The sequence below is a fragment of the Leptopilina boulardi genome, unplaced genomic scaffold (assembly GCF_019393585.1).
Source record: "Leptopilina boulardi isolate dan_hultmark-lab unplaced genomic scaffold, ZJU_Lbou_2.1 LbouV2_165, whole genome shotgun sequence".
In the NCBI taxonomy this organism is placed as follows: domain Eukaryota; kingdom Metazoa; phylum Arthropoda; class Insecta; order Hymenoptera; family Figitidae; genus Leptopilina; species Leptopilina boulardi.
This window is the reverse complement of record NW_026137713.1, coordinates 1,454,002-1,474,964: the sequence shown is the minus strand read 5'-3', so window position 1 is coordinate 1,474,964 and position 20,963 is coordinate 1,454,002. Positions and strand designations below refer to the sequence as shown.

Here is a 20,963-nt window from a genome sequence, read left to right as displayed (position 1 = left end):
TCAATCAAAATAAAAATTGGAAATTTAAATTACCTTTCTTTTTTTTTTTTTGAAAAAAGTGTTTTGCAAATTTTGAAAAACAAATTTATTATTGAATTTACAGAGGTTCTTTTAATTTTTTTTCTAAAAGAAATTTAAATTTTTCATATATTGCAAAAATAAATAAAGGTAAAAAATGAAACTAGTGAATATCGGTTTTGCAGAAGAGAGAGAGAGAGAGAGAGAGAGAGAGAGAGAGAGAGAGAGAGAGAGATAGAGAGTGAAATGGATATGAAATTGCGAATTTGAATCGAGTGGATATGCTGGAAATATGATTAAGGTGAAATAAGGTAAAACAGGTTTGGAAAATCGTATAATGAATGAAACATAATACTATATCATTGCAAGGGGAAATAATGATAATTATGAAACTATTCAAATTATCCCTCTGCCCCCTTCCCCCCCCCAAAAAAAAGGAATTTCTATTTTATAGACTAAATTCAACCTCTATTATAATTAAATTTATCTCAATTATATTCACGAACAATGTTATACGTTCAATGTGTATTTTCAGATAATTAGTTTAGAAGTCAACATTGAAATTTAAGACATTAATGAACTTCATTATTCACAATGTTTCAACATTCAAAAATTGTAATTAAACGTCATATTTTGACAGTTAAATAAATTGAAATACAATATACATTATGAAATTTATAATCACGTAAAATAAAAATACAAAACAATGAAATAAATATTTCAAATAAATTTTTAAGAGTTCAAAACAATTTTCACTTCCACTTTCGTTCCCACTATTTTTAATTTTCACTTTCACTTCTTCTAATTTTTATTTCCATTTTAATTAAGTCTTATTTCCGTCTTAAATTAAGAATTATTGTATGCAATTTGAAAAAAGTTGTTTTCATTTTCACTAATTTTTAATGTAGAGAAGAAACAATTTTCTTGAAAATTTGATGAAAAAAAAAGGGTGGGGGTAAAGGAAAATGAAATATGAAGACAAGAATGAAGGTGGAGGGAAAATTTCCTTGGAAGATGCGCAAGTTATATATATGTGTGTATATACATGTAGTGTGTTTGTACTCCAAAGTCTAAATTCTAAAATGAGGAGCCGGAGGCAGTAAGTGAAAATAATTAGGGGATTACCCACTTCATCCTGTGAGAACTTTCCTTGCAATTACGAATATTGCAGGTCTGCAGTCAAGTGCGCACCACTGCAGAACTCGGTGAAATATCCGCATATAAATTTTAACTCTTTTTTTAAATTCTATATATATATAGATTGAATATACGTACAAGAAAGTTTCAATTTTGTATATATATATACAAGAGACTTCTCCTAACCATGTACAAGTTTATATGGTTCCTCCTTCTCCTTTTACTCTAAATACAAGTCAGACAACGAAAATTATGGTTCTTGGAAATATTCCCATTCACTGTATTAAGAAGTAAATTTTCTCGAACAAACAGTATTTCTAAATTAATTAAAAACTAGAAATTTTTAACATAAAATTAGTAATTAAATAAAAAAAAATTTGTTCATTTTTATAGGGTCAAAGAAAAATTTCTTTGATTTAAAAAAATTATTTCTTTACTTTTTTTTTTTTTTTTTGTTGCCTCAAAGAAATATTTCTTTGATTCAAATAAAACATTTCGTAAAATCAAAGAAATTTTTCTTCGAGACAACAAAAAAGAAAAACAAGTAAAGAAATAATTTCTTTAAATCAAAGAAATTTTTTAGGTTAAGAATATCTTTAATTCAAAAAGTGATGTTTAAAAAAATAATTTCTTTATTTCAAAGAAATCTGTTTTCTGGATGTAGACCTCGTGTATTTTTGTGCTACCAACACTCAGAAAAAATATATGTTTGAACGAAATGTACCATTTTTTTATATTTACCCAATTTTTTGGTTAGTTTAAACAAAATTTAGTTTAATTCAAATAAATATTTATTTGATCTAAATAACTGTTTGGTTTATTTTAATAAATTTTTTGAACAAAGAAAAAATTTGATTGAGCTAAATAAACGTTTGGTTTATGCAACCAAATGTTTGGTTAACTGTATATATTTATTTTGTTGATTTAACCAAAATTTGGTTGCGTCAAACAAATTTTTTTCTGAGTGTGGAGAGGATTTTCATCTGCGATCTGGTCTTACTGGCAGACAAGAGAGTTTTATACGAGAATAAAATAATAACATCAAAAAGGTTCGCGCATTCGATAATAAAAACCGGTGGCACTTTTCACATTTTCAATCGTTCTTTTTTTTTGTGTGTGTGTTCTTTATTTAAAGAGTACTTGATATCGATCGTAAATTTTTAAAACTAAGGGGAACAGTTTACGTTCGAAAGTTTTGTAAATTGAAGACTGTAGTAGGGAGGTGCACTTCAAGTGATAATAAAAAAGCACCTTTACGCCTTTTTATACATTTCAATTTTATTACAGATACACACACGCACACATTTTGCCTGACTATAAACTGACATTCACCACTGATATACTTAAAAGACGAATTAGAAAAAAATTTATTCTTTTTTGGCACTCATGAAAATTATATTTTTCATTATTAAAAAATATTTTTTTTTATAATTAAAATAATTTTTAATTATTAAAAAATATATTTTTCATAATTAAAATAATTTTTAATTATTAAAAAATATATTTTTTATAATTGAAATAATTTTCAATTATTAAAAAATATATTTTTAATTATAAAAAATTGCCAGCACTTGAAAATGATTTGAAGAAAATAAAAAAAAACATATGCAACGATTTCTTGCGAGTGGCATTATAAAGTAGATGTTAGAGAGCGAGAGAGAGAGAGAGAGAGAAAAAAGGGAAAGAAAAATACGCAGGCAAAAATAGGGAAAGAGGTGAAAAGCTTTCTTTCTTTTTTTTTTTCGTGACACAGAATGGCGAACAAGACATTCGTTTTCGACAACCCTAACTCAAGCGTCGCTGACTTTACCATCACCAGAAACAAACCCCTCGACAGCTTTTCTCTTTTCGCAACCTTATGCATTTTATTTTTCTTTTTTTTTTCTCCTCGAAAAGCATGCCTGTGCTCTCGCACAAGATTCCTCGGGGAATTCCCTATCGACTTTTTTTTTTCTCTTCCCGGTCACATCAGAAAAAGAGGGCCGTTCCCACCCAATTTTTCTCATATCTATATAGTCCCCTTTTTTTTTGCTCTAGAAAATCAAGTGGTGATATTATATCAGTAAGAATTCTCTTTTGTTCTCATTGAATGCGATTTTATAAATTCCATTTTATTCTTATCTACGCACAATTTTATTAGCAAGTGGAAAGTATTTTTTAAAGAGAAATTTACTTTTGACTAAAAATAAATTTTTCTACTATTTTAATAGTAACAAACAAAAAGCGTTTTTTTTTTTTACTATTGTCACACTCGAAAAAATGCTTTATTTGAACCAAATAAAAAAATATATATATATATATTAAATAAACGTACATTTGCCTCAGAGCCTTATTTATTTGGCGTAAATAAAAATTTTTATTGTCATAAATAAATTTTTCTTTGGCTCAAATAAATTTTTTATTTAAATGAAATAAAATATATTTGCAAACAAATAAATGAGTAGGCTCGAAGACACATAATACCATTTCTCTGAGTGTATACATACTATGTTTGGCTGACTTAAATATGTCTTTACTACTGAGACGAGAATCGTAAGAATTTAAAAATGAGGTTTGTCTGACTCAATTTGGTTTTTACTACTGTTATTAAAATAAAGAATTAAAAACTGTTTTCCACTGCTAAGAAAGATTTAAAAAAAAAAAAAATTGTCAAGTCACTAGAATTAAAGGAAATTTAAAAAGTTTTGTCCACCTGTAAACTAATAATATCAATATTTTAAGAATTGAAATGAATGTCTGACTATAATTGTCTGCTACTACTGTTATAGAATTCAAAAGAATTTAAACGTTTTCTTTTATTAGAAATATCATTCATTACTAATTTCAAAAAAATCAAAGAATTATAATAACGTTTACATTAAAATATTCTTTTACTACTGAAAATTTTTTTTCGTGAGTTCTGTCTGACTGAAATCTACTTTTACTACTGAAACAAAGATTTGAAAACCTTATAAAAGTTCTCCGACTGAAAATGTAGTTTTTCTATACTAATACCAAATATTGACCCACATTTGCACATGGAAAAAAATCTTTACCTGGAACAGGGAAATGTTTCTCCAGAATAACGAAAACTATTTCGCTGTTTTAATGAAACATAATCGAAATGAAACAAACACACCTGTTCCAGGTGGCAATTTTTTTTCCATGCACTAATAATGAATTAAAAGAACTTTTACCCATTATTTTTAGTTAGATTTAAAAACAAATCGAATATGAAATAAAAAATAAAATTTTTTTTTGATTGCAGGTACTTCTATTTCCAGAAGAAGGTTGGGCGAGAAGTGCAAGTAGTTCCTATTGGACATTGACGCCATTTTGGTGGAGTCGAAGTCGATGCAAAGTAGTCGAAGTGGCAGGTACAAGAAGGTGAGTTCTTTTTTATTAATAATAATTAATATTAATAATAATTAATAATAATAATAATAATAATAATAATAATATTAAAAATTATTAATAAAAAGGGAAATAAATTAGGCAGAATAAAATAAATAGAAAAGAGGGAAAAATATGAAGCAATAATTATATAAAATATAAGAATAAGAATAATATGTTTCGAGGAAGATAATGGAGTCTGAGAATCTAATGGGGTCAAATGCAAGAGCTCACTGGCAGAGAACATTTCCTGTTATGACGCTTCAGGCTTGAGGCAGTCATCCACCTTTTCTCTCTCTCTCTCTCTCTCTCTCTCTCTCTCTCTCTCTCTCTCTCTCTCTGATAGCTCTGTTAGATGTTTCAGTTTGCAGCTAGCTGATTAGAATTTCTGTTGCCTTCGTACCCTTTACGTTGTTCACCGCAATGAGTTTCCAGGCAGGCACTTCACTCTACAAATATATATATATATATATATATATATATATATATATTTGTCCCTACTGCAATGAGGTAATTGTCCCACTATAACTTCACTAGAAATTTGCCATGGCAAAAATAATTCTCGTTTCCTTTTAGGAAGTACTTGTTAAAATTATTATGTTTTCACGGACTTGATAGTATAAATGTGTTTTTCATGTAAATTTTCCAAGTTATTCATACCCCCCCCCCTCTCTCTCTCCCTTTCTCTTCTCCAATGTATTTTACATTTAGTCACTCTGCATTTGTGTATTATTTTACTAATTGTATTTAAAAATTCTAAATTAGGGGAATGTAGTCATGAGTGGACCACGTTTTGTTTTTCGTAAATAATTTTTTTTTTTTTTGCTGTAATATGTTAATATTCTTAAATATTTAATGCTCATAAGAATTGCATGCAATTATTATACATAAGAAAAATCATATCTCTAACCTTAGTCTGCAACTGATGATTTTGGACGATAAGATCTGCAAGAAACACACAGAAAATTAAAAAAAAATTCCAAACACTTTGTTAAAATTAAAAAAAAAAAAAAATACTTTTTCTAAAAATTTATGCGATCACGATTTTAACAATTTCCTACACTCCCGAAAGAAAAAAAAAAAAACTTTTAAACTTTTTAACAAGAAACAAAAAAGAAAAAAAAATTTTCGTTCACAAATTAAAAGATTTAAGCTCTCAACTTTGAGCTTGTCTGAACAGGTCAATACATAAATTGCAACTGATTAAAAATTATTTTTTGGGATTTTATGACGTTTGAGTTCTAATGACCGCAATATTTTGTACTTTAATGTAAACAAAAACAGGTATAAAGGGACAATTTTCCAAATTGATACAATTAATTTTCCTTTGAAATTATATTATCTTCTTCGGATTTTAATGACAATCCTTTTGTATTACAATGTAAACATAAACAATTGTCTTTACTTGTAAACAGAAACAGGTATAAAGGCACAATTTTCTTAATTTTCTTTCGATAACATTTAAAATATTCCTTCGAAATTAAAATTTATTATTTATCATCAAAAGATTTTTATAATTTAATTTGATTTTTAATCAATTTATAATTGTATTGAAACTAGACAGAAACTAGATAAAAACTAGATAGTATAAATGTCCTGACCTTTCTAAATAATCTATATAGAAACTAGTTAGTATAATTGTCCTGACCTTACTAAATTATCTATATAGAAACTAGATTGAAACTGGATGGAAACTAGATAGAAACTAAATAGAAACTAGATAGTATAACTGTTCTGACCTTTCTAAATGATCTATATAGAAACTAGATAGAAACTGAATGAAAACTAGATAGAAACTAGATAGTATAACTGTTCTGACCTTTCTAAATGATCTATATAGAAACTAGATAGAAACTGGATGAAAACTAGATAGAAACTAGATAGTATAACTCTACTGACCTTTCTAAATGATCTATATAGAAACTAGAATCGAAATTAAAATAGAAACTAAATAAAAACTAAATAAAAACTAGATAGAAACGAGATGGAAACTAGATAGTATAATTGTATTTTTATCTAGTTTCAGAATAGTATAAGTATAATTTGTAGAAAACAGTACAACTATATACTGTAACTGAACAGAAACTTGTAATATTATCCCGAAGTAATCAATTTTTTAACCTAATATGTGTTCCCTTTTTTTCTAAATAATCTAAACAGTTTCTATATAGTTGACTATCCAGAAACTAGATAGTACAACTTTATTGATCTTTCCAGAAAAATCTAGATACAATAGATAGTTTCCACATAGTTTAAGTATCTAGAAACTTGTTGGATCGTAATGTTACAATCTCTAGCTAGTTTCGGGATAGTTCAGCTATACAGAAACTGTATAGAAAATATTAAAATTGTACCAAAAGTTGTATAGAAACGTGAAATATTTAAATTTTCTCTCTCTTTTTTTTATTATATTTGGCCTAATTTTAGATTAATTTTAATTTTTAAGAAAAATTTATTTTATCAGAAAGTTAAAAAAATTGCTTTCATCGGCAAATAAACTATATTTCAAGCTTAATTTATATTTTTGTGCGCGCGTGATGTTTACTTTAGTGATAATTCTGTGTGAAACAAGATTAGTTTGAGGCAATCACTAGTTTCGCACGTACATTGCTTAATGTTCAAGAGAGTTTCTGTGTCTTGGCAAAGACCAGAATTCTCGATTGAACCACAGGGTATAATATTGGCGTAGGAGAATACGGCCATATATCTGTGGTCCTGTTGCACCTCCTGATGGTTATGTATATATATTGACCCTTTACATTGTCTATACAATTCAAAAAAAAGAATCACAACTTTTATTTTTAAAAAATATCTAAATTCATTTTCGATTATATTTTTTTATTGTATTATTTAACAAATGAAAAACAACGAAGTATTAATTATATAATAAAAATATATTAATGCAATAAATTTTAAAAGGTTACTTCTAATTTTCATAATCGTGGAATTTAAATTTATAAATATTTAACATTTTTGTTTTGGACTATATATATATATAAAAATAAATTAAATGCAAAGTACATGGAATATAATTTTGTTTTAACATTGCATGCATTTTGTAAACTTTTCTACATAATGCTCATTCATGCATAAAATGAAGTAAATATTTTTAATTTTGAGAATTTAGCATTAATTTTATTATTTTAATTAATTTTTTTTTAAATAAAAAATTAAGTTAATTTTTTGAATATTCCTATAATTTGATGTTTCTTATTCTTTTCAAAAAAAAAAAAAAAAAAATAAGAATATTTATTAATTTTAAAAGTACACAAAAACTTATAATTTTTTATTGCAGTAAAATTTAATGATGTTGAGAAATTTTCAAAATATTCACTTTGTAGTTATAATACAATTCGCCAAGTGGTTTTTATCATTTTCGAAAAATGAGTCAAGTACAGTTCGAATTGGATCACGGATTAAAAATAAAAAACTTTCACCAATTATTTTCATCCAAACTTTATAAAATTCCATCTTATTCAAAAGCTTTCAAGTTGTTAAGTACAAGTTCTTGCATTATAAGCTCTACTTGAAAGCTTAAAGGGAGAGAGCTTGCTCTTAAAGAAAGTGAGTGTATACAAAAGAAGAGAGTGGAAAGACGAGCTTTAAAGACTCTTTAAAATAGGAGATTTTCTATTCTTTTTTTTTTTTCTTTTCCCAAAGTATACTTCTGGGAATCATAATGAGACAAAGTTATAAAAATTATATCGTTCATTTTCTTACGCGTATAAGAAAAAAAAATCAATTTAAATATAAAGCATGTTTGTGATTTTGATTTAGCAAAAATAATATTTTTTTGAGGAAAAAAAAAGAAAGTTATTTTTCTAAAATAACCTTTGTATTGCAAAAATGAATGATAAATTTTGGTATTGAAGTATCGAAAATTAAATAAGAGCGTATGTCTGTGAGACCGAGTCTAGTAGATTGAGGGTAAAAATATATTTTTTTTGGTAATGTTTCTACAAATTTCAAAAATCAGATCATTAAAATTGATAAAAAGAAAAAAAATAACGTGAGTGGAGAGATAAATTCAAGATTTGTGATGACTCTCGACTTAATACAACTCAAACTATTCCCAGTTGGTCTGTAAGAGTAGTTTTATGGTCTCTTTGTGTGGGTCCAGTTCGCATATTCAAAAGTTGCCCCTAGGGGGACCAAAAGAGCTCGACCAAGTAGACTCTATCCATTGGGGAAAGAGAAAAAAAGAGAGAGAGAGAGAGAGAGAGAGAGAGAGAGAGAGAGAGAGAGAGAGAAGGAGAGATATGAAGTCCATATACACTGTCTGTGTTTGCAAGAGTCATCTATCGAGCTCATTTCCTCTCTTCTGATTCGCCTTTGTCCTTCTCGCTCTCGTTCTTCATTTTGCAGACAAACCCCATGAGGGTTTACGTAGCACTGAACTCAGTTTACCGAAGGGAACCACGTTTCTTCTTCTCATCCTCCATTTCTATCTCGTTCATTGCGAAAAGGGATTTGCAATAGAGAACCCCAAATTTCATGCAATGTCCATTGGAATTGTGGACGAAGAGAATATATATATACTCTACCAAAAAAGTCTTCCTCCACACTACTTTCAAACTAAAATCGCTTCAAACAATTCTTTTTCTTTTCTGGCTGAGCAAAGATAATATCCTTGAGACTTTATTGCTTCCCATACGCGTACAAAACGCTCCTTTGGAATATTATAGGGAATTTGTGTCTGATCTTTTCAAATTTACTAGATTCGTATAAAATAATGATAAGGGTTTATATATATATATATATATATATATATATAATTTTAGTGGCCTGCAATTTATTTTCCTGGACAAATTAAGGCTTTTCTTTAATTTAATAAAAGCTATTTACAGAAATGAGAAAAAATTTATTATGATTGCTATGCTAAGAAAAAATAATAACTGAATTTTTTTTTTAATTTACCGTACTCTCTAAAAAATTTGACGATAATTTGTTCACTAATTCAAATTAGTAAAAAAAATTTACTAATTTTTTAGATCAAATATTATTGTTTCATTTAGTATTATTTTTTTTACTAAAGTTTTAATGAAAAACTGACTAGAAATTAGTAGAAATTTTTACTAATTTAAATTAGTTATCGAATTCTTACTAATTTAAATTTAGAGAGTAGATTATAAATTTTATAATTGTTATAAGACAGACGGAACGTTGTAATAAAAAAATATTTACTTCTTTCATTAAAAAAAAAAAAAAAAAAAAAAAAAACTACCGCTAATGAATGTAAATGAAATTTTTATTAATTGTGCGTGCAATGTTTAAAATTCAGTCATTGCTATTATTTGAAAAAGCGTTCTCTGTATTCGAGACTTGATTTTTAGACGAGTTAAAAAAAGAGAGTGAAGGGTGGCATGCCAATGCTAACGAGTCACGTAGAGGAACCACTTCGGGTTGAATTTTTATGAAAGCGCTCTCTCTCTCTCTCTCTTTCTTTTTTCCTCTCTCAAACATCAAAAGCCTCCTGTTTTCAGATTTATCCCCTTTAACTAACTTAATTAAAAATATATCATTTAAAAAATAATATATTCGAGAATTCATTAATTTTGTGCTTTTAATATAATCAATTTTAATGTCAATTAATCAAATTAATAAAAAAAAAATTGATTTTTAAATATATGAATTTAAAAATTAATCTTTTTTTGTTTAGTAAAAATTTATCGATAAAAAAAAATGTGTCAAAGAATTTTTTAAAAAATACCCAAAAAAGAAAATTGAATGAAACATTTTTTTTATATTGTATATATGTAAAATATGAAACGTGATTTTTTACAATTTTCATTTTACTCATTTCAATATTTCTGCATTTATTCATCATCATTTTGATATTCAGAATCATATTTTTCCATTATAAACATTTTTAGAGATGAAAAATTACAAACACGAATTAAAAAACGAAAATTAATTTTTTTTTTTTTTGAAAATTTGTTATTCGAGCAAATAAGTTCAAACCTTTGTAAAAAAAAAAAAAGTGCAACGATTACTTTCAGAAATACCGCAAGTTCTAAATTGGACTATTTTACGGCTGCAGGGCTCGTTAAGTCGTTTGTATGACTTTCAGAGTAAGAGAGAGAGAGAGAAAGAATATTGTATTTTTTCCCAGCTGCGAAAAGTGTTCACGCCGTGTAAAAATTCTTTCCAGTGAAAAGCTCATGCTCTTGGGGAAAGAGAAATATCACGTCATACCTCACACACTTTTATTATGCTCATAGCAATATAAAAAAAAAAAGAAGTAAGAGAATTTTTCCACGTGCTACATATGTGGGAAAATTGGGATTCGTTCGTTGTACTTGTGTTTTTTTTTCCTTTTTTTTTTTTTGCTCTTTTTTTTATTTTTTTCTGTTTTTCCACCATTGGACCAGCAGTATATTAATTCTGTAATTCACACACAAGCGACGAGGGCAAGTATTTGCATAGAACACTGCAAATAACCGCTTTACCACTTGGTCCCAGGGATTATACTTTCGTCACGTGTCAAGCTCCACAAATTTCACGAAATTACTAATGAAGCTGAATTTTACAATGCATGAAAAAGTGAAGGGATTAAATGAAAAGCACAAAAAAAAAAAAAAAAAAAACATGCCACACAGTTGTTGACACTGATTTTTAATACGAATTATTTTTTTTCAATAACTGCAGGGAAAAAAAGATTTACTTGGTAACAGAGAAAGGTTTCACTAGAATAGCGAAAAATTTAACTGAAACAAGTAAAACTTTTGCTACTATAGCGAAATGTTTCGCTGTTTCAGGTAAAATTTTTTTTTCCGTGTGGTGTATCATTTTGTCTACTACCAGTACCAGTTAATTCTGGTAATTTTTGATAGGGATATTTAGAAAAAAAAATTGGAAAAACTTTTAAATTTCCAAATATAGATCCCTGCACCGACATATTACCGACATTTTGAAAAAACTAATTGCAAAGACGATTTTATGTTTTATTACATGAAACAGTAGTTTTTTTTTCCATTTAGCACGGATCAGAACCACTTTTTTCAAAGTGTCGATAACATGTCGATGCAGGAATCTACATCTAAAATTTTTGATACAATTATGTGTAAATAATTTTTTAATTATATAAAAAAAGAATTTATTTTCAAAATGCCTGTTTTGAAGGAATAAAAAAAAAATAAGACAGAGGAATTTAAAAAGGTAGACAGTGGATAATCCAAATGATCGATATATAGGGGGCGAAACGTGAAATTTACGAGGAGCTTTATTCAGTATAGAGCCTCTCTCTTTCTCTCTCTCTCTCTCTCTCTTTCTGTTTTCTCTCGGCGCAAGTTTTGACGAGAGCAGAAAGTCAATGGCACCGCACCACCGGCCATAGTGGAATTTAAATCGGCCGTTGAGAATCCGCACTTCAATAGAGGGGACGCTTAAACTTTTAATGATCATCACTGTAGGTTTGAAACGACGTCGAGGCTGAAAATAAGCCCTTTTCTTTTAGTCTTTGAGGGTGGCCAAAATATATATATATATACCATTCTTGTCATTTCTCAAAATGTTCTCTTCGTCTTTGTGCCTTTTATTCTCTCCTCTTTTTATATATATATATATATATATATATCTTTAGCAAAAGGCAACTCGGAAAATATCGGATTATAATTAAATTATTACGCAATCTTGCTCGCAATTATTGTATGGTAGTTTTAAAGTGGTTACATTAAAATTCTTCCTTTATTATAGCCATACCACTATACAGAGAGTCGTTCTTTGCCACTTCATATTCTCTGGTGTCCTTTGAGACAGTTTATTCATTAGTTAATTTACTGACTATTAAAAGTGGTCTTTATGGTCCATTCAAGATTCAATTTGTATTACCAAGTTTTCAACCGCTTGAAAATCGTTAAAGCCAACCACAAATTTTAAAAGTTATAAAGCAATTTTAATTTTTAAACAATTTTTTTATAAAAATGAAAAAAAAAATAAAGTGACTCGCACTCTTGCTTGTTAAAAGTAATTTTCTTTTATTTTTGGTAAAAATTATTTTTCCATTTGGAATTATAAAAGAATTACCAAAAAATACTAACAACTATGGATATCGCAATTTCGTATCTATCAGGTCATGTCAAGTGGTTTGAGAGTACTTTCCTCGTTCAGTCGCGAAAGAAAGCAATAAAGGACGTGGGTATTATCTTTGCTCGATGGTCAAAGAAAAGAAAAAAAAAAAAAAAAAAAGTGGTGGGAGGTTGGAAAAAAAGACGATCGTTTCTCGATTCGACGTAGTGGACAAGACGTCTCTCGCATTTTCGATAGACATGCGACGTTATTTCAGTTCTTTTTATATTGCAAAACCCTTTCTTTCAGTAAAAGAGAAAAATTCTTCAGTTGATTTTTTTTTCAACGATAAATGCGACGCCACACAAATGCTGCGTAAGCCATTCAAAAGGGAATCAAAGAACGCGAAAAAAAGGATCATTTTTCAAACGCTTTCCATATTACTTTTTTTTGTATCTCCAATAATTTAATAATAATCTATGAAGCATAGGATTTTTGTTTTCTAAACTTTTTTCCACATTAAAAATTTCTTCTTTTTTAATTTCTTATTTCAGAATTAATGAAAACGCCATTCGAAATAAAAAAAAATTACATAACTGGATCACTAATCTAGATCATTGATTTAGATCACTAAACTATTTTAATTAACTACATTACTAATCTAGATTACTGCTAATCTAGATCACTACTACTCTAGATCACTACTAATCTGGATCCCTAATAATCTAGATCATTACTAATATATATCACTACTAATCTAGATCAGTAGTAATCTCGATCCCTACTAATCTAGATCATTAGTAATCTCGATCCCTACTAATCTGGATTCCTACTAATCTAGATTACTTTTAATCTGGATCCCTAATAATCTCGATCAATATTAATCTGGATTCCTACTAATGTAGATCATTACTAATCTGGATCCCTACTAATCTGGATCCCTACTAATCTGGATTCCTACTAATCTAGATCACTTTTAATCTGGATAACTACTAATCTAGATCATTACTAATTTGGATCTCTACTAATCTAGATCATTACTAATCTGGATCCCTACTAGTCTAGATCATTACTAATCTGAATTCCTAGTAATTTCGATCATTACTAGTCTGCTTACTACTAATCTGGATTCCTACTAATCTAGATTACTTTTAATCTGGATCCCTAATAATCTCGATCAATATTAATCTGGATTCCTACTAATGTAGATCATTACTAATCTGGATCCCTACTAATCTGGATCCCTACTAATCTGGATTCCTACTAATGTAGATCATTACTAATCTGGATTCCTACTAATCTAGATCACTTTTAATCTGGATAACTACTAATCTAGATCATTACTAATTTGGATCTCTACTAATCTAGATCATTACTAATCTGGATCCCTACTAGTCTAGATCATTACTAATCTGAATTCCTAGTAATTTCGATCATTACTAGTCTGCTTACTACTAATCTGGATCACTACTAATCTGGATCACTACTAATCTGAATTCCTAGTAATCTAGATCCCTAGTAATCTCGATCATTTCTAATCTAGATGCCCACTAATCTAGATCATTACTAATCTGAGTTCCTCGTAATTTCGATCATTACTAATCTGCTTACTACTAATCTGGATCACTACTAATCTGAATCCCTAGTAATCTAGATCATTTTTAATCTAGATCATTACTAATCTGGATCCCTACTAATATGGATTCGTACTAATCTAGATCACTAGTAATCTCGGTCATTTCTAATCAGGATCATTACAAATCTGGATTCCTAATAATCTAGATCACTACTAATCTGGATTCCTAGTAATTTCGATCATTACTAATCTGGATCACTACTAATCTGGATCTCTGTTAAACTAGATCACTATAAGTCTGGATCACTAATAATCTAAATCATTACTAATGTAAATCACTGTTAATCTAGATCACTAATCTAATCTGTTTAAAGCTGTACAATTCCAGTGACGAGAAATATTTTTTAAATTTTGTTTATTTAATCTAGATTAGATACAAATAAAGATTTGCAAATAGAAGTTAGTAGTAACGGATAATCTTGGTCTGGCACGAGCTTGCGCGATCGTTAACCCGCTTTTTCTGCGAGTTAATTTTATGCAACGTTAAAGTGCCGTATTCCGACATAGTATATATATATATATATATATATACCTGTATACAGAATAGTTATCCTGCATACGCTTTTATGCGAGGATTCCTTTCATTAAAATTTTAAACGAACTGCCGTTCTACATTACTCAGCTGTAAAGTTAATCCCGTACAACGTCGTCGGCTACTACTTCAATCGGGATATATCTAAGAGATCTTGTTACATACGTACGAAAAAACAACGAGCAAAAATACAAGGTGTATTTTCTAATTAAATGTTTATATTGTTTTCATCTATTTTTCTGTACAAAAAAAAACTAAATGAAAACAATATAAACATTTAATTGTAAAACACATCTTGTATTTGTGTATTGCTAATTGTTTTATTTTTATATAGGGAAGAGAAGGCAACATTGGATCTTTATTTTACAGTGGATCATTTGAGTATTCTGAAAAATAAATTAAAGAAAATTTTACCAATTGTTTAAAAAATATTCAAAAAAAAAAATATCATTGATTCAAGAATACCATTTACTTGTCCGTATTTGATCAATTAATTTTCTTAATTCAAGAAAATTTATTTCAAACTAGTAAAATTTCTTTGAATCAAGAAAATATTGAATCAAATACGGACAAGTAAATGGGTTTTCTTGATTCAATACTATTTTTTCCAGTTTAGAAATAAGTATAGGTATACGTATATTTAGAGTTTGGTAGAATTTTGTTTTTTTTTAATCATTTCGAAGAAAACTAAAGTGGCCCACTGTTGACCACTCTCACCTATATATTTAATTGCTTCTATACGGCTTATACCTTAAAAATCAATTACCAAAAATACAAAGGCGACGTAGAAATTGAATAATTAAAGGATTTCAAAAGTACTCCTGATGTGAAAACGCGCGTGTATTGAATGAACTTGTCAAGATTGTCGTGTTTTGGTCCCTCATTAAAATAGATCCTCCATACCAGCATCCTTCTTATCTCTCTCTCTCCCTCTCTCTGTCTTATCAAATATGATCACTTCGTTAGCTGTCTCTTTGTCTGGCGTCAGGTTTGCATATACATATAGCAGTACACATAATGATTTAACGCTGGTGGCAAGCGACTCGTATGAGAGGGTAAATTTTCTAGGGGATAAGTTGACTACAACTACCGCGTTGAGGGCTGCCACGACAACGAGGGTGAAGGGGGTTTATGGTTTTAGAGGGAACGATAGTTGAAGAGGCCGCGAAGTAAGGGAGAGAGGAGAAAGAGGTGGAACTTGAGGGTGAAAAGCGATCAACTATCTCTCTCTCTCTCTCTCTCTCTCTCTCTCTATGTGTACTCAAACAGCCGCACCAACACTACAATATCTATTTAGCATTATTCCCAGTGTACATGTGTGTGGGTTCTGAAAGCTCAAGTGAATCAGAGAACAGAACATTGCAACGGAATGCTTATTTCGAGGGCAACAACAGCGTGAAATGTTAAAGGGGTTTTCGTAAGAGTCTACTTATACAATCTGGCACGAACGTCCCTTCGTCATTAAATTTTGAAATTGGTTACATAGTAAATATGTTCACAAATAAATAGGGGAATGTAGTCATGAGTGGACTGTCCTCATGAGTGGACCACTTCTTCGTTTTTTATGTTCCAGTATAGTTGTACTGTTTTCTATATAGCCAGTGTACAGTTGAACTATACCAAACTAGTTTCTATCTAGTTTCTATCTAGTTTCTATCTAGTTTCTATCTAGTTTCTATCTAGTTTCTATCTAGTATCTATTTAGTATCTATATAGTGTCTATCTTGTTTCTATTTAGTATCTATCTAGTATCTATCTAGTTTCTATCTGGTTTCTATCTAGTTTCTATCTAGTTTCTATCTAGTTTCTATCTAGTATCTATTTAGTATCTATATAGTTTCTATATAGTTTCTATCTAGTATCTATCTAGTATCTATCTAGTTTCTATCTAGTTTCTATCTAGTTTCTATCTAGTTTCTATCTAGTTTCTATCTAGTTTCTATCTAGTTTCTATCTAGTTTCTATCTAGTTTCTATCTAGTTTCTATCTAGTTTCTATCTAGTTTCTATCTAGTATCTATTTAGTATCTATATAGTTTCTATCTAGTTTCTATCTAGTTTCTATCTAGTTTCTATCTAGTTTCTATCTAGTTTCTATCTAGTTTCTATCTAGTTTCTATCTAGTATCTATTTAGTATCTATATAGTTTCTATCTAGTTTCTATCTAGTTTCTATCTAGTTTCTATCTAGTTTCTATCTAGTTTCTATCTAGTTTCTATCTAGTTTCTATCTAGTTTCTATCTAGTTTCTATCTAGTTTCTATCTAATTCAGAATTGGTGGAGTTTTGACTAAAGATTAAAAACAGTTACTAATTAATTTAATTAACGAATTGTCACAGTTGAATTAGTAAAAAGTATTCTAATTGAAATTTAAAGAGTGAAAAATAGTTTTTTTGTATAAATATTTAAATGTATAAAATTTAATTCAACACAAAGGGAATTATTTATTTTTCAGGTACAGCACGCAAGCAAAAATGGTCGATACAGGAACTGGAACGTTGTATATTATTGGATCTTTTAAACGAATGACAACTGATCCTGATTTTAAGGTAATTATCACTAACAAATAGTAAAAGTAAATCTTACCTTTCTAGTTCGATAAAAACGGCCAATAATCTTCGTTCAACCTAAAACATAAAAATAGAAGAAAAAAAATTAATGAAAAATATAATTTAAAAGTAATAAATATAAAAAGTTTAAAATAGAATATCAATTTTCAAATTGATTTAAATGAAATTATTTTAAAGATTTAGTATTATTAAATTAGAGAAAAATAGAGTGTATGAAACAAAACATTTGTTTAGAGATAAGTTTTCATGAAAAATAAATGAGTTTCATAAAATTCAAGTATCGAGCAATAGGCAAGTATAAGAGAAGTATGTAGTAAAGTTGAAGGTAGATGAGTGCATGTACGCGAGCCCAGCTGGAAATCCTCTGTTCGAAAATCCTACATAAAAGCCACTTCCTACGTTTGTATGTACATCGAAGCTGTGTACTCTCTCTCTCTCTACTCCCACACACGATATCAGAATTCGCTCCGGTTTCACTCACACATACTCAATCGTCCTCCACTTGTGCGCAGGAATGTCACATACATATATATATATATATATATATATATATATATATATATATATCCTGGAGGCGCGACGTTTCGCGTTTTAGTGTCCTCGTAAAATCCTGTATCACCCATACAGTTTCCTTGTCGACATACAATGGCATCCACTTTAGCATTTGAAAACGTCCCTATATTCTCAGAATTTGCACATGTACACGTAGACAAATTTATATATATATATATATATATATATAAATAGAGAGAAATTTTCAACAGTTCAAATACAACTAAAATAACATTTCGACACCATCACCTTTCAACGGTTTCATTTTGCTCAATTTTCTAGAGTCACAGTTTTATGTTTTAATTTAGGTTATACTATTTTTCTGCTTTCGTGACAAATAGTCAATATTAAAATAATAAAAATATTATTAGGTCTCTCAATACTAATTCAAAAATTCACTTTGTCTTACTTTAAGTGACTGTTACGAAAGTTTTTCCTATTCTAGAGAAACATATTGTTGTTTCAGATAAGATTTTTTTTTTGTGAGAGAATGACTATTATTTTGTTTGACGTAAAGTTGCTTTTACTACTGATTTATAAATTGTATAAAAATTGCTGTAGCTATGTATATATATTTATAAATTGTATAAAAATTGCTGTAGCTATGTCTGACTAAAATGGACTTATACTACTAATACTGAGTTTGTAAGATTTGTGGGATTTTTTCTGACTAGTTTACTTGTACTACTGATTTACATAAATTACAAAAATCAATTACTGAATATGGACAATTTGAGGAAATTTTCTAGGAATAATTATTTCTATTTTAAATCTTTACCATAATTTTAATTTCTATTTTTTTAAAAGAAAAAACATAAGTAAACAAACAAGTTACTTATTTTTGCACGGCAGAATTATTATAGTATAAATTATTATATATTCGGATAAACATTAACTTTATCCGTAACTTGGTAAAATTTCTAATTCTTATATAATGTGGCTTTTGAAAATAGCTGATAAGATATATTATTCCCTAGCTTTGATGAAAAGAGGGGACTTGGATGATTGACGAATTTCCCATTTGATGTGTATAGTCGCAAGACCATTAGGAAATGAAAATAAGGCAAAGCTTCATTAACAAGTAACAAGATCAATGGTATTTCTTGGATATATGATAGTCTAGAGGCAAGGTTCTCAATGTTTTGGAAAGGCTTTTGCGCATATTCGAGAAACTTGAGAGAGGTAGTGGATTGTCTTTGCATAATCGAGTCTCGCCTAAGCCATTAAACGTGCCAAACTTTGTCCCTGTATACAACTTACAAGAAATACTAGACTCAAACATAAGCTGCTTATACGACGCGAGCAACAATAATATCGTTTCTTCAATGTTTAACAAGTACACTAACAAAAAAAAGGAAAAAGTTAAATAAGCCATAAATTTTTATAAATCCTTCTCATTAAAACGAAGATACAATTACAAGATCCGAATAAATCCACGATTTATATCTCGGTATATGAATTCAAATTTCCGGGATAAAGAAAATGTATCTTTTTTTTTCATTCAAATTTTACCTACACTGAAAAAAAATTTATTTGATTTAAATAATCTTGTGCTTGACTATTATCAAACAAATATTTACTTAAACCAAATAATTTTTATTTAAATTAAATAAATTTTTTTTTCGTTAACATTAAAGTGACTATCAATGTGTCTTAAAATAAGATGCCTATACTCTTTTTCAGTGATACTAATGATAGAATGAATGTACTATTAAAAATTTGTTCAATTTATTCAACCCACGGTTATATATTGACATGTAACGAATGGTTAATAGGTATCCACTATAAAGTGGTGTATATTAATCGGCTTCAATGTTTAAGGACTTTTCGAATGTGTCACAGCTGCCCACGTTCACCACTATATGGTGAATATTTATTGCTATTTCATACCATTAACACGTGTTTATGAGCGTTAAATGTTTAACTAGCCTACAATTCCCTACTGGTTTTGAGTAATGTGTCCAGTTAAGCTCTAATTAGACTGGACGTTCGAGACTAATCTTGTGTGTATATATATATGTACATGTGAATTGGAAAAAAATTACTCAACTTTTATTAAATATTCTCAATAAGAATATTCATTGTGTGTCATTATTTATTTTCTTTCGTAACTAAACGTTTAAATGTTTATTTCATGCCAAAATCGAAAAGATTTGTTTCAACTAAATAAAGAAATGAGCACTCCACGTTTTGTTTCTCGTGTATAATTTTTTTTAATTTAATAGAAACTACATAGAAACTAAACACAAACTAGGTACAAACTGAAATTTTATTAAAAAAAAACATGAAATATTTTCAAATTTTCTCTCTTATATAATTATAGTTGGACTAATTTTAAAAAAAGATTCTTTTTGAGAAATTAAATAAAAAATTACTTTCATCGGCAAATACACACACATTAAATTCATTTAATTTAAAAATATAAATTATATTCATCCCCTTCTCACTGTTCGATAATTGTAATTATTGCGTTAAAAATTAATAACTTCAAATTATCTATACAAAATGTAATTAACAATCTCACACACAGTTTGCCTGGTTATTGATAATAGAAACTTTGTTACTACAAACTCAGTTAATACAATCAAAAGCTATCCACATAGTATATACACCTATATACTTTCGATATATTAAAATCGTCTGCCTAAGAAAAATTAAATTATTTTCGGAACTTTTTTGTAATTTTGGATTTATGGGTTGGATGACTTTTAGGTGGTAATAGGTGTCTTCCTCTACTCTTTTTTGGCTGTCAATTTTTTTCTACAATTATAGGTGCATTTTGTGCAAGAAAATGCATTAAAATCGTCTGCCTAAGAAAAATTAAATTATTTTCGGAACTTTTTTGTAATTTTGGATTTATGGGTTGGATGACTTTTAGGTGGTAATAGGTGTCTTTCTCTACTCTTTTTTGGCTGTCAATTTTTTTCTACAATTATAGGTGCATTTTGTGCAAGAAAATGCAATAAAATAGTCCGCCTAAGAAAAATTAAATTATTTTCGGAACTTTTTTGTAATTTTGGATTTATGGGTTGGATGACTTTTAGGTGGTAATAGGTGTCTTTCTCTACTCTTTTTTGGCTGTCAATTTTTTTCTACAATTATAGGTGCATTTTGTGCAAGAAAATGCAATAAAATAGTCC

General features: G+C 28.5%; 1 protein-coding gene across 6 annotated transcripts in view; it reads left to right on the top strand.

Annotated features, from left to right (window-relative positions):
* The window catches only part of LOC127277042 (uncharacterized), a 229,790-nt gene that overhangs the window by 180,875 nt on the left and 27,952 nt on the right, over nucleotides 1–20,963 (top strand). For all 6 annotated transcript variants that reach the window (XM_051297854.1, XM_051297857.1, XM_051297856.1 and 3 more), the window contains 2 exons: nucleotides 4,403–4,521; nucleotides 17,157–17,250. In XM_051297854.1, the coding sequence (XP_051153811.1) occupies nucleotides 4,403–4,521; nucleotides 17,157–17,250 (213 nt within the window). The remainder of the gene's footprint in view (nucleotides 1–4,402; nucleotides 4,522–17,156; nucleotides 17,251–20,963) is intronic.